At 37.0% G+C, this 15,272-nt stretch overlaps 2 protein-coding genes across 2 annotated transcripts; one reads left to right on the top strand and one right to left on the bottom strand.

Annotated features, from left to right (window-relative positions):
* Positions 1 to 1,246: 1,246 nt before the first annotated feature.
* mrpl13 (mitochondrial ribosomal protein L13) lies at positions 1,247 to 10,863 on the bottom strand. Its single transcript, XM_008323404.3, has 7 exons — positions 10,714 to 10,863; positions 9,108 to 9,231; positions 8,835 to 8,928; positions 8,469 to 8,529; positions 6,645 to 6,731; positions 5,137 to 5,258; positions 1,247 to 2,198 (listed from the first exon to the last, which is right to left on the bottom strand). Exons 1-7 carry the CDS (start codon positions 10,738 to 10,740, stop codon positions 2,174 to 2,176), a joined length of 540 nt encoding a protein of 179 aa, XP_008321626.1. The 5' UTR covers positions 10,741 to 10,863; the 3' UTR covers positions 1,247 to 2,173.
* A 135-nt stretch (positions 10,864 to 10,998) lies between these two features.
* dscc1 (DNA replication and sister chromatid cohesion 1) lies at positions 10,999 to 14,730 on the top strand. The gene is made up of 9 exons (XM_008323405.3): positions 10,999 to 11,363; positions 11,570 to 11,738; positions 11,849 to 11,983; positions 12,233 to 12,324; positions 12,428 to 12,565; positions 12,960 to 13,012; positions 13,102 to 13,256; positions 13,430 to 13,578; positions 13,687 to 14,730. The coding sequence occupies exons 1-9, from the start codon at positions 11,194 to 11,196 to the stop codon at positions 13,796 to 13,798; spliced, it is 1,173 nt and encodes a 390-aa protein (XP_008321627.1). The 5' UTR covers positions 10,999 to 11,193; the 3' UTR covers positions 13,799 to 14,730.
* Positions 14,731 to 15,272: the final 542 nt, after the last annotated feature.

The raw sequence follows: 15,272 nt of genomic DNA on the forward strand, positions 1-15,272 counted from the left end.
TCAGCTCATTTAAATTTCTGACCCTTGGGGGTGACGGTTGTGTCAAGTTTTTGGGCAAAAGGTCAACTGACATTAAACTCATAATTACCGTAATATCATTATAAAAACCTGGTATTTTAACAGCGGTATATCATCTTTATGTCCACTGGGTTTTTTTTCTCCCATCAAGCTCATTTCAGCACAAGTCTGTATGAAGCTGCATGTCTCTATGAGCCGACCAGAGTGTGGAACTGGAAAACTGTGTTTTGGTTTGAGCTGATTTTAAACTTTTTTTTTCTTTTTAGTTGAATATTTTACACCGCTGCATATGGGCTGTTCAAATTTGTACAGGCTGCTTTTATAACAATGGATTCTGTGTCCCTCCCTGTGTCAGTGTGTTACATGAACAACGTTTCTTAGGTGCTTCGTCCAGACAGTATTTTGTTGAGTAAACTTTTCCTTAGCAGTATTTGTGTTAAGCTGTTTTAACGACCCCAAAACAAAAACAAAAAAATAATGTTTCATTTTTCATCTTTAACACTGTGGAGCACAAATCATTTTTTTGTTGAGTAGAGAAAAAAAGTCCTTTGGATAACCTTTGGGCTGAACATTTTACTTCAGTGCAGCAACTACAGAAGCAGGCGACTCAATCAAAGATTAGATTTTTTTTTAATCAACTGAATCTGTAACATTTTCGTTCTGTGTTGCTGCTCTTTTGTTTCTGTTTCATCTCTGTTGTTCTTATGCAAAGTTGGGCCTGTTCACTGTGGAAACTGTTTTCTCTTTGGCTGAGCTCTGACCTCACGCTGTAAGAAAACCATTTTTTTGTACAATCTTCTGCATCGTCTGTAGGGACTTAACCCAGCGACAAACTTTCTCTTTTGCACTGCAACTTAAAAAATTAAAACTAAAGTTTAGCCCTGAGCCAGGCCTGGTGTATTAGGTTTGTTATGAAATGTTTTACCAACATGCCCCTCAGTTCAGTACGACCTTATTTATTCTTTATTTTGTTTGCTTTTATAACCAAATAAATCTGTATTGAGAGATCTCTGTTTTATTTCTTGATCTTCCCAGAAATAACTGTAGCTGTTCTTGGAAAATGTTCTGCTACTGCAAATTCAACACATTTTGCCAAGAGGCCTCATCTACAGCTTTTCTATGCTAACGTTGGCTACGCTTTAAGATGCCTGTTAGCTTCAGCTTGCCAAAAAAATGTTGAAACTGCATTTTCTTTCTAAACTTATATCTAGAAACACAAAAACAACTGTTTGCTAGTATTTTAGATTCTTTACTGTACACATTACAACTTAGAAAATGCACAATTTTTGACAAAAACAAATTGGAAATTGGAAAGCACACAAACAAATGTGAAACCCTCAGGGCTATGTGATCAAAGTTAACATTTCCTTCTCAAAGCACAGTAAAATCCTCATTGCTGTCATGGAGACACATTAATTGGTTTTGCTGTGAAGTCACGAACCTTTAAAAGAAGGATCCGCTCTGAAAGATGTCACTTTTTATAGACCAGATCTGAGCTGCTCTGGTTTTGTAATCACTGGGAAAAAAACCTACACACAATCTGAGCTGCATGTTGATTATTTAGGTTTGTTTACAGAGACATCACAGTCAAAACAGACACCATTTTATTCAGTGCCAGAAATACTGTCTGTTCTTTAATGATTTAAGTCAGGGGTCTTCAACCATCAACACCAAAAGAGCCATTTAAAAAAATAATTTTAACAATTAGAGTGAGAGCAAAATAATGTTATGGCAAATGATGGCTGTACTGAGGTGTATGGAGGTTTAAGTACTGTAGTAAAGTACAAAAAGTATACTCACACCTCACTTTGAGATAAGAGGACAGTGCTATTACGCTGTTTTGCTGTTAGCATCAAGATAATTTAGTTTAACCATAACAGCTTCTTCCTTCTGTTTCTGTTCTCCACCTATAACTCTGGTCTGATGTATTAGTTAGTCAGGCTCATTTTGGTCATATGTGGTTCAGGAGCCACAGGTTGGAGACTCCTGGCTTAATCAAATGGTTTGATTAAAAAACAAAAAATCAGTGAAACCACTTCCCTTCGCACCAAAGTGTCCTGCAACATGTGACTAAATATGTTTGAGGAAACCACAGGCTTCAGTGATGAAATAATAAGAAAACCTTCTGTTGTGATCACAGCACCCAGCTTCAATTTCATTTCAGCAAGTAGTCCTCCGGTCTGCAAAGAAAAAAAAGGAAAAAAAAACATTAGTAAAAGGGAATCATAAAAGTCTGGAAAAGAAGCAATTACAATGAGGAGGAAAAACATGGAAGGAAAAACAAGGGCATAGACGGCAGACAGATTTTTATCATTTCTTCTTTTCAAAATGAGACCAGAAGCTGTGGACGCCACGCTGGTTTTTTTTTTAAACATTAATTTTCACACGGAGATTACTGATGTTATCAAAGGATGCTGTATTTGTTGTGATCCAAAGCAGACAAATATTATCGAGTGTAATAAAGCTACTGTTGTCTTCAGGGCTGTTTTTACACCAACTCATTTTTTTTCTGCACGTCTGTGTGTGCGTGGTCACCGTGAGGTTCTAACACCATAGAAACGGTCACTCCAGTTCGTCCTCCAATCATCAGAACTACATGTGGAGGTTGAAACATGTTGAGTTAAAGGATAATCTCAGCATCAACAGATTATATTCTTTCTCCTGTTTCAAGCTTTATCTAAAGGAATATTAGCTTTGTTTAGAAAATGGCGGCAGTTTCATCACCCGTGCTGATCTTAACTCAGCCTCCACACACACACACACGTACGATCTGTGCAAGGAATACAACAAAGTGCAGAGGAATATTAACCAGGCTGAGATCCATCATCACGTAAATGAACCAGGACTGGCCTGACCTTGATGATCACACAGAAAAGGTCTGAGCAAACAAAGCCATTGGCTGAGGAGTGTCATCTATCAATACACACACACACACACACAGTTTAACTAAAGTGATTTTTTGTTATATTCTACCAAAAGACATGCTTTGAGGAAATACAGGTCTAATCTTAATCTGTACACCAACTCTGATCTAACCCTAATTCTAATCTTAGCTCTGGCTTTAGATGCAATGACATGAGTTTATTTGTACATTATTGATTGACTGACGGCAACCGTGCAACTTCAATATATAAAAAAAAAATCTGTAGGTCAAAAGGTCAGGCCGGTCTTCAACCATGAAACACTTCACTCAGAAAATTCCATGAATATGATTAAGTCAAATGAAAACACATGAAAACAACCTTGTACATCTAAACAATGGGGATGAATCCCACGCACCCCCACCCCCGCTGTGTTAGTGACATTTTACTGTTTATATTCAAAGGTTAGACACAGAATCACAGATGAAACGAGACGTTTTTGGCCTAAAGGCAGTGAGAGGCCAACGAGTTAGTAACAGTGACACAAGTAAATGTAAAAATGACATTTATCACACATACATAAAGTTTCACATTTAATCAAATTGCCTCTGATTTTAAATTTATTTTATTAAAATCATTTTAATTAAAGAAATTTGATTAGTTAGCTGTGGAGCGTGATCCAATTTAACAATACTGTATGGATATTACATACACTACATACATTACACTATCAATTTTTTAGTAGCAATTAACATGTAAATATTCATATTCGTAGTCTTGGTTCAACAAAAAATTTCCTTCATCAACAACGAGTTCTCATTATTGACACAAAAGTGAATTTCCTTGCGACACTACATGCCAGACTACATGTCTCTGTTGGCAGAAGCAGCATCAACACCACTGCCACACGTGTTTGTAGTTACCATGAAAAAACACTGGGTCTCATTTTCTGTCAGAGACAAAGTGGTTGAACAGCAGAGGCGGTTGAATTGGATTTACTGAGGCATAAGATGCTTAATAAGACCATGAAAACAACACGCGCCGCACGACTGACGGAGAGCAGACGAGGAGCAGCGCAAACCCAGCGTCTTCATTAACATAAAAATTGCACTGTCCCTGTTAATTATAGGTGACATGTCACAAACTCTAGAGTCAACACTTCCATTGGACACAAGTAAGAGAGAGAGAAAAGGAGACTTGGTTGGAATCCCAACATCTGTGGCTTTTAAACATCAAACTCATCTGAATGTAAAAATCTTCTGTTGCTCTCAGACAAAATGTATCACGCAGTGAAGGAGTATTTGTTTATACAGACATAACTGTGGCTGCAAAAGTCAAAAGTGTCATGAAAGAATTACAACAGAAGGTTTGTTAAGGGAAAAAAACTCTGTGAGGTGGGTACTCTGTTTAACACCGCCCCCCTATCGGTTGTTCATTTAAATAAAAATAAAAAGATTATTAAACTCTTACTTATTAAGTTTCAAGCTAAAAGATGCTTACGTTTGTGTGTTCAAAGAAACATTTAGCTTGTTTTGTCACTGTCTACATTCCCTCTACATAAAGTAAATATAAGGAAAACAAAGTAGCTCAGAGTTGTTACTAAAGGTTAGCCATAACCTAGCTTATTGTTAGAAATAGCCATAAAGAAATACAAGCAAGAAAAGAGAACTAAATGTTAGCCGAGAAAAAGCCAACAGCCTCAAAATGACAAAAACAGTAAATGTTTAAAATAAATCAGGTAAACAAAACTAAAGATTAGCTCAGAAGTAGCTAAGGAGTAGCCTCAAATAGTGACAATACACCTCCCAATTATTATACCAATTATAGCTCAAGTCAACTTAGTTACCACAAGTGCTAATACTTAGCCCACAGTTAGTAACAACAACTGATTAAGTTGGCGTGACGGTGACCCAGAAATGACCCTACAAGAACCACCAAGGTCAAATTCAACACATTTTCAGAATCTCTTCAGTAGCACCAAAATTAATGATAACTGTAAAAGATTGCCAAGATTTGCCAAGAACTTGAAATTAGAAGATATTTTACCAATAATAACTTAAATACCAAGACTTAAACCCAAACCAACAATTTCAAACACTCATTTTAAAACTGTGGTGAATCTACAGGAACCAAAACAACTTCCACTTTAAAAAATAAAAACTGTCACCAATGGCACCAATTTATGTATTGCTGCATTCAGGGACTTCAGAAAAATAGGAGTAAAACAGTTCAATTTTATCCTGTGTGTTGTACATACGGTGTCCAGACCCTGGGGAAGGCATCTTTCTCCTCCTGCGTGTACTCGTTGAGTTTCCTGGGGATTTCCCTGGGCTGCTGCAGCTCCTCCGTCAGGTTTGCGAGAATGTCCTCCGGCAGCTCCTGGTGAGCGAAGGCAAAGGAACAGAGTTTTACAAAGGACACGGAATTAAAGAGGAACGGAGAGAAATGAGGCGAGAAAGTGAAGTGCAGAGAGCTGACGTGAAGAGGATGCTGAGGATGTAGAAGGGAACTTTTACAGCGTTAAATAGAACTACTCAGATATACTTCAAGAAAACTTTGAGGAAAATACATCATTCTCCAAGGTTGGACAGATTGGCTCACATTAATATTCATGACTAACTCGCTGAAGCGGAGTTTTAAAATATGTCAAGTAAAAAAAAATGGTCACAGGTTCAACCAGGAATTTTCACATCTACCAGAGTTCCTCCTACGGTCACACCATTATGGATTTATTGCTCTCAGGTGAAAAAACTCACATCCATTAAATTAAGAACCATGACATTCAATTAATAGGCTGTCACTTTAAAAGCTTTTTGTTTTTTTACTACAAAGAGTGTAAAAATATGATGTTGTTTTGCAGATAAATGCCCCACTATCAGTGTCTAACATCTGCTGCTCTGCAGGTGGAGCACGGTTTTATCAGAGTTTGTCTGCTGCACCTGGACACAGCCTGAGAGCAGTGAGTCTAAACATCAGCTCTAAACTGTCATCTCCAAACCCTAATGTGAGCTCAAAGATGACAACAGGGAACAAGGAATAAAAACGCTGCAGTGTCAGGGGAGGAGGCTTCATCAACACAAAAGTACATGACACCGTTATTGGAGCAACTTAAAGGTAGAATATTAAGACATTAACTTTAGAAAGACATACAAACAACTGAATCATATCAAACTAATTCCTTCAGCCTGTTACAGTCTTGAAGGAAATGCCTACCGGAGTGAACAGACCAGAGACTCGTTTTTCAGGAGTTGTTCATATAACCGCATCAACGTACTGCGGTATTAACGCAGTTCAGGTCAACAGTAATAAAGTATCGTTAAGTAGTGGTTTGCTGAATTCCCCATTTTTTAAATATATTAATTATAATCCATGTTTCTTCCTTCTATCCAAATGTTACTATGACATTGCTGGTTCACTTCCTGTTTTGTCCAATCTACGTCGGTGAAATTACAGACGGTGCGTGCGCCGAATTAAAAATAAGTACCATTTTAGCATAAAAGTAACATTTAGTAATTTGCGTTAACTCGTTAAACCTGCCTCAACCTCGACATACAGAGTACTAACTATGCACGTAGAGCACCAGAAATGTCAAATACCTGACATGGAAAATCAAATAAAAGTTGCCTCACACTTCACGGATATCAGCAGAAATACGGCACAATAACGGAACACATTTCTGCTTCTCCATGATAAGCCCGGAAGACTGAGTTGTTTGCGGAGTGTCTGTAAACCTGTCAGCTCTGAGAGATAACAACCAGGACTTACATCATCAGGAAAGATGTGTAATCGCTGCATCATGGTGCGCCGGTGCAGATTTTTGGGTAACATGCCATAAACTGCCAACTTCACAATCTGTGGAAAAGAAGCACATTTGTAACATAAAGTTAATTCATCTTTTTTTCAAAAAAAAAAAAAAACAACCTTAAAATATTGAGTACAACATTTTCACAGATTTTTCTTGCATTTGCTTCCCACTCGATGTGTTTTTTTTTAATGTAAGCTAAAATGTGAATTGAGCTTGGACAGAGTTTCTGGAATGAGCTGCTGGGCAGATATATTGGAGAGAAATGCTGGACAGAGACCGTGCCGACAAACCATTCATCTGTCAAATTCCATTTCTTCACTTCTCTCTCTTTCCAACCGTCCAAAACTCATTTAAACTAAACCACCATCAGGACACACGTCTGTGGTTAGAGACTGGACTAAAACCCACATCAGCACAGAGCCAGGACTAGAGTGCATGTCTCTCCTGCTTTGGTAGAATATAGATTTGCAGCCAACACAGATCCTGCACCAAAGAAATTGTGTAATTATAATTTATATTACATCTACCACAGAGCACTTCTAAATAAGGGACATGGGATTTAAAGATGACATCACTAAAACAATAGTTTGCAGACTCTTGTGAAGTTGTTGTATGTCAGAGATTATATTGTAGTTTCAGTTTTCCCATAAAAACACGTTTGCATCCAAAGATCAGAGACAGACTAAAAACTTCTATAATTTCTGTGAACAATAGAAAACTAGGGACTGTCACGTTGAGTAATAGGATGCTAAATAACGTTTCTTGTATCTTGACTTAACCTAATGAGTTCCTACTTTATATAGCCAGTTTCTATCCATTTGAGATATAAACCTATTTACACAAAATCATGAGAGTAGAGGTTTGTTGACGACAGTTTAAACATTAAGTTATTACAATCAATTATTTTAATTTTAATATCTTGTGTACGAGAGAACATACTTTGATGCATGTGACACAACAAATCCTGAAACCATGAATATATGTGACAACCAAGACCAGCAGAACCATCTTTGACCTGACAGTGTCATACTGCGTTTCACCAGAACCACTGTAAATCCACTGCTGTTTAATCCCTGCCTCTTGCACTTTATACAAACATGCACAAGCAGAAGATACAGCATGAGGGAAAGGATAACTGTCAAAATGTAACTCCATCTTCTGCACAGCATGTAGCAGCCACAGAAATTATGTTAATCCCTCAGAATGTGGGTTAAAATCATAACATTACAGATGAAAACAGAAAATCAACAGTACAGCCATAACAGCAAAGCAATTTTTGACGTAGTTGTGTTTTGGCAATTTTGTCAAGTCACCTTGGAATAAAGAATAAAACGGAAATGAACAAAGTTGTTGATTTTATAGAGTTTATTGAGAGTTAAATAGAAAGTTGTTATTGAACATTTAATGAAGCTCAAGCGCAGGTCTCACAGAGCGCAAGTTGCAAGTGAGTGCAAGTTATATTTATAGTGTGTTGGATACAGTTGTGTGTGTGTACAAGAATATAATTGGGGGCAAGTTGACTTCAGTACCATTGCCACCTGTGAGATTATCTGGCCTAACGGAAACTCAGAAACAGGGAGTATGTGCATGCAATTGTCAAGGTCTTATAGGAACCGGTGAACAGATAATAAGCAGCATCTGCCATCAATGGCTAGCACACAGGCTGGTCGTTTCACTGTTTTTCCATTGACTACGTGAGTTTCAGTGCAGGTCAAATGGTGGATAATAGCACAGGATATAATTTTGTAATAACAGTAGCAAAAAAATAAATAAATTAAACTTACAGCTTTTGGATCTTTTTGATGCAACTGTGCTGCAGTAACTTGTTTAAATCCGCCTGGATACCTATGAGAAAAGACAAGATTGTTCTTTTTGATAAACAGCAGAGGTGTTGGAGATGTATTGTACACTGTTCTGAACTCTGTGATTCCATATGAAAAGAAAGAAAGCTATGCAAGGCATTTAAATGTATGATAAATTATATGACATTACAAAAGAAATGTACAGTATTTTTACATAGCATTATGGCTGATGACCAGGATGTGTCTGAGTTTATGAAACCACTGTGAAGTAACTATCAGCTTTATTTAAATAAACACAAATGTATATTCAACATAAAACGTCAATGTTAGTAGTAAGTGGACACTTACCCCGTGTGTGATGAATAAACCTTTTGCTCCCACTTGTTTCCAGAGAAAGCAATGTGTCTGCTGTTTATTACAACCACGTGGTCTCCTAAATCACCTGCAATAACATGAGATTACGGTTATGAGTCAATCATAGAGACAACTAGGTCCCGATCAGTTGGGTAAATGTACTGAGATTAGAGATGGAAAGAACGTAATTTAAATAATGATACACTGCTGCCATCCTGTGGTAGTTCTATGATATAATGTCGCAGCTGAACGGTTGTTCATACTCACTGATTGCGTGATAAATCGGTTTGTGTTTCCCCTGTAATCTCACAGAACACATGCTTGCTATTTTTCCTGGAGGCTGCATTCGAGCATCGATTAAAAACCAGGAGCGGGCGAATGATGCCCATTGCTGGAAGAAAATAAAAACAGAAAGGACGCAACAATTAGTACAGTTTCAGGTATAAGATTATATTTAGAATCTCAGTATCTGATATTTACAAGTTTTTTTTTTAAAACACCCACAGAAAAATCAGTAAGATAAAGCAGAGACAATGAATCTCAAAAGGAAGAATTAGTTGGAGGTTAACCGCAAAGCCAGACTGTTATACTGACCTATATATTATTTATTTATTCAAAAAATATATGAAGAAATTGATATAAAAAATATCATTTAATATAAATTACTTTTATTGAAACAGAGTAAACAACAACCAATCTTTATACTAAAGTATAATATAGTAAAAATGTATCAAAAGACACCCTACACATTAGTAAAATTGTTCAAGTAACTTATATTTATATATATATATATATTAAACTATATATATTACTACTACTACTACTACTACTACTACTACTACTACTACTACTACTACTACTACTACTACTACTACTACTACTACTACTACTACTACTACTACTACTACTACTACTACTACTACTACTACTACTACTACTACTACTACTACTACTACTACTACTACTACTACTACTACTACTACTACTACTACTACTACTACTACTACTACTACTACTACTACTACTACTACTACTACTATTATTATTATTATTAATATACTATTAATATACATCTCTTCATGTTAATTCAATATTTTCATTAGTGTATTTGTTTAAAAAAAGCATATGCATGTGCGACAAACCAAATGCTGGAAATACTGATCATTTCATATTATTTTTATTTGGTAAAGATTGTTTTTTTAATCCCATATGTTTAGATTGTTGTATCATGATGTAATTCATATACAATTAATAAGTGTTTATGCTACCCAACAAGCATATAAATGTCTGGGCAGACTCGTCGTGAACTTGAACTTACAAAGATATTTTGTTCAAGATCAGCTATTACATTAAAAGTTGTAGTTCTCAAATGATGAATCAACACATTTGCTTGAGTTATCGCTTATTTCAAACGAGGATGTCGTGAGTCCTTGAAAGACTAAACTGGTGCTATCATAAACATCAAATTACACGACCCAATGCGCCACACAAAACATTTAAAAGTAATTTAATGCTTTTTTTCAGTTCAACCTTTAGATGCGGCCTCTCGTCTACGCCGTTTTCACTACGCTCGCGTGTCTAAAACATTTCTATAACGGCATCTACAAGAACATAAAAATGCCTCTGCCACAAATATCAATATCAATAACAACAAAATACATTAAAGAGTGGTGACCAAGAATATAACATTATGTAAATCTGATAACCACTAAGAGCCACTTTTATGAGGCTTCAAGCCACGGATATGCTAGCTAGCATTGTATTAGCAATGACTGTAAATGTACCTATTGACGCTTATTACATTAAATATTATAGATGGGATGACAAATTATATAGGTCACTTACAAAAATAACACATTATATGGAATATTACCTGAGCCGTTCTAGAGAAATTTGACATTTTCCCGACTTTACAAGCACATCCTCAAAACATTTGACCCCCAGCGTGAGCGACGGTCCGTCCAGTAGCAGTGTCTGGTTGAAATAAGCAAAGCCGAGCGGCGCTTCCTGTTCTCATTTATGTCGCGAATACAGTAACATAAAACAACAATATACACATGTAAAAATAGTCAGTACTGAATATATTTAGGTTCATATAAGGTATAAGGTTCATATTACGTTTAATATGTATTATGTTAGATAAAACCGAGTGTTTATAAGTAAGCAAGAACATATTTCTTACCGATCATATTATAACGACGGACTCTTACGTAGTTCCGCCCCCCAGACAACTTCCTGTCTACGTCTGGTGAAGCGCGGGGAATCTTGACAGTCGCCGAGCATTACATACGACACAGTCTGTTTAAAAAACAGTTGTTTGTTTGTTATCGATTTTAACTTTGTCTGAGTTAAAATGCGAACTTTAGAGGAGGTTCAGGCCACGTTACAGATCGCTAAACTGAAAGAAGAGGACCTACAGGAAACCATCCACTGTCTGTCTTTTGGGGAGAATGTGTCTTCTGCAGATTACTGTCTGTTGGAGCTGGACGACACACTGTGCAAACACATAGAAACTGGACAAAGGTGGGTTCACTGTAGAGGAGCATTTAGTGAGGACATTAAAACCATTAAGTTATTGTAACCTATCAGGAACATCAGCACACAAAAAATCACTAATATATCCAAATCAAAATATGCAGTGCATTGGTGCAGGTTATAAGTAAGAAAAATATAAATGTTAATGATACTGATGACGATTGGAAAACAATTTAAATGCACTTTGTTTTCAGCCTTGTGATCCGGGGAGATAAAGATGAACATGCAGTTCTCTGCAGTGGTGATAAAACCTATGATCTGAAAATAGCAGACACCTCCAACCTGCTGCTGTTTTTGCCAGGATGCAAAACTCCAGACCAACTTCCTAATAACCAGGACAGTCAGCAGGTGGTTCACACACAGGTAAGGAAGTTAAAATATGTTTACATCCAGTCTAACACCTACATAAACCCAATATAAATCTGGATGTAACATCAGATCTACGTGAATGAAGTGATCATACCGTCTTGTAGGTGTGGGGATTCTGTAACAGCTACTGGGAACTGAGAAAAAGACATCCCAAACTGAAGAAACTGACAAAGCTTTTAATGGAGAATCCGTATGAAGGACCTGCTCTAGGAGGACAGGAGGAAATCACAGAAAACAGAGTAAAACATATATATTTATTCTCAACACTACACCCTGGATATGTTTGTTTTCTGTTTGCAAGAATGAATAACATCCTTGGGTCAAAAATGTTTGAGTGCAAAGAATTTACTTTGAAATTTTAATGTACAAAATCATCTTACAATTTACAACAGATTACATCTTATATATTTATATAAATCTATAAATGGTTCTTATGCTTGTGTGTTTCATAGCTCTTAATGAAAACCTCCTTCTTTCTTGATTGTCAGTATACAATGGAAGATCTGCTGGAGAGGATCCAGGCCAGTGAAGAGGAAATTAAGGCTCACCTAGAGACAATCCACGTCTGTCAGATTGATGGTAATCTGTGACTGTTGTCTAACTAATTCTCTACCAATAACTGCCAGTTGTATCGGTCAAAATGTTAGAGCGTCTTTTTTTTTTTTTTTTTTTTATCTTCCATACTTCTGGCGAGTCCTGGACTTTGACTATGAAATGAAGCTGCTCGGTCACATAACTCAGCTGGTGGATTCTGAGTCCTGGCCCATTGATAAGGTTCCACTTCAGACCACACTAGAAGAGTTAGAACCACTGGAGCCGAGGTAAGTTTAGGTTTAGGAACGGCTGAAATCTATAGTCATTTAAACTCTATTTAATGGAATTGACTTATCATCTGAAATGAATTTGTTCCTGCTTTTAGTTCTTGCTTTTTGTCTGTCTAAAAATTAACAAATTGATTGCAATTTTCATTTCATTTTTGAAGTTAATTAAGTATAATCCTATTTTACCAATACAGTAAAATGCTGAATTAGCTCTTTATATTATAAACCTTAATGATATGATCTTCAGTTTCAGCTTCTCCAGTTCAGAATGACAAACAAATCAAGCTAAAAATTCTTCCCTGAAAGACTGGAAGTCAGAACAAGAAAAAATTAAAAATTGCATTAAGCTAAAAATTGCATGTTATTTACTGTAAAATGTTTCTTTTTTTCACAGAGCAATGATTGAGCATTGTTTGAGCTGCTATGGCAAACGTTACACAGAAAATGGTAAAAAGAAGTTATTAAAAATATAACTGATCATTTTACCTTAAATAATCTTTGAAACCCTAAAGTTTGTGTTGTTTGTTCTTCTCTAGACAACGTGTTCTATTCACTGCATGAAGATAAAGTCTGTCGAGGTTTGGCACAGCTGCTGCTGCAGAATGCTGTCAAGTTCAACTTGAGGGAATTTCAGGAAGTCTGGCAGCAGAGTGTCCCTGAGGGTATGAGCACCAGACTGGACCAGCTGAGAGTACGTCAATATGTCCTGTACTGTACTGTACTGTACTGGTCTTCCTGTACATTGTACAGTCTTGCATTTTTGTTACAAAAAGCGCTGTGTCCATTTCCCTTGTCTAAATCCTACTGACTGACCTCACAGAGAATGTAAACACAGAACTGTTGACGGTGTTGTTAACCTTTCAGAGCCTGGCCCTGGTTGACCGGATGTCCAACCCTGAGACTATCTGTCTGCTTCGAGTGGACGATCTCCCAGAAGACACTGTGGAACGCTTTAACCACCTCTTCACACTCAGAGAGAAGTGGACAGAAGACGACATCACACCATATATACAGTGGGTTTAACGAATCACACATTTTAAAATATCATGTGGTTCATTATATCATTGGACGTAACACAAATGCTTTGCTGCCTTCTAATATCACATTTTCTTCCTTTTCAGAGACCTGTGTGGAGAGAAGCAGACCACTGGAGCCCTCCTCACAAAATATGCTCGCTCATCAGTGCAAAATGGGATTAAAGTCTTTAACTCCAGAAGACCTGTAGCCACCTGAACACATTGACTGTTGAATCGATTCACAGTTACAACTACAATTGTGAATCTGTTTGTTTGTTTTCAGTGTCCTCATAAGTGTGTTAAAGTTATTGTTCTTGTACTTGTCTTCAGAAAACTCTTGGTGGCAGTATAGGTATTTGTTGATATACTGTCTTGTACAGCTGTTGCAGATAATCACGTTAGGTTTAACTATTAAAAATATATCCTTTCATCAGTTTTAACATGATGTTAATAAAGTGATTTTCAATATATATTTGGTATGTCTTTGTTTCCTTGTGTTTTTAATTTTCAAATTTAATACAGATGCAGGTGTTTTCACTTCTGAATTTCATCTCACTTCATTTCCAGCATTAAATTCTGAGATTAACGTAGTATAATGCTGGTTTCGTGCTGTAATTTGTCCACAAGGTGGCAGCCTTTTCAATTATATGAAAGCTCTGTTCACAAAAGTACAGAAACTACTTTTGGGAAAATGTAGAACTGCCGAGTCCTTTGAAACGTCGTCAGTCTCATTCTGATGTGTTCCACCGGCCGCCCTTTTCAGCAGTCTTAAATCAGGCCATCTGTCTCCATCTCATTCTTACTACTGCCTCCCTAACCTTTTTTTAATTAACTCTGTTTATAGCCTCCATAACGTCATCTTCCTCCTTTCCTCCCTTCTGACAGCTCCATCTTCAACGTCCTGTGTCCAGTACTCTACACTTTCTCTCCTCGGCACATGTCCCTTAACTTTGTCTCCAACCTCTCTACGTCACTTCCAGCCACTCTACATACAAATCTCAGCATCTTCACCTTTCAGTCATCACACTGTAGCACGTATCCGTACTGTATAGTATAGACAAATAATCCTGTTGTCATTTATTAAAATTTAATGGAAATACACGTACGCCATCAATTGATCGGAGATACATAAAAATGTCAATGCCAAGAGACACTACGTCATTCACTCATTCCTTCGTGCTATAATTTAGTTGCTAACCTATGCTTTTTACACATACTCCCGCCTTTATTTCACCTTAACTTGTTTCTTAGTGCATGTCTACTACATCATACAATATGTTTTACATATATGTTTGAATTTAATGAGAAGAACTGGCCTGAATGGTCAATGTATTTTACACGCGACGCTTGTTCTCCTCAGCACTTAACAGATCACCGGGAACAAGGGAATTTTTACTGTTTGCTGTCCATAGGAGGCAGTGATGTATGTGTGTGTGTGATTCACTATGAGCCCCATTCTTTTCTAAGACAACTGTGTGTCTTAATGTGTGTTATGAGCGTGACAGACAGTGAAACTACGCAACGTTGTTTCAACACAGACATGGTCTGCGTTTTTGGACATGACTTTATCTGTGACTCACCCTGACATCATCTGCAGGGAGCATTCACTTATCAAGTCTTTGGAGTAAAGAAGTCCTTGCTCTGAAAATGTGTTTGTGAAACCTTCGTTGGTCCACACGGCGCCTGAGTAA

This window comes from Cynoglossus semilaevis, chromosome 13, assembly GCF_000523025.1.
Source record: "Cynoglossus semilaevis isolate Cse_v1.0 chromosome 13, Cse_v1.0, whole genome shotgun sequence".
NCBI classification, from domain to species: domain Eukaryota; kingdom Metazoa; phylum Chordata; class Actinopteri; order Pleuronectiformes; family Cynoglossidae; genus Cynoglossus; species Cynoglossus semilaevis.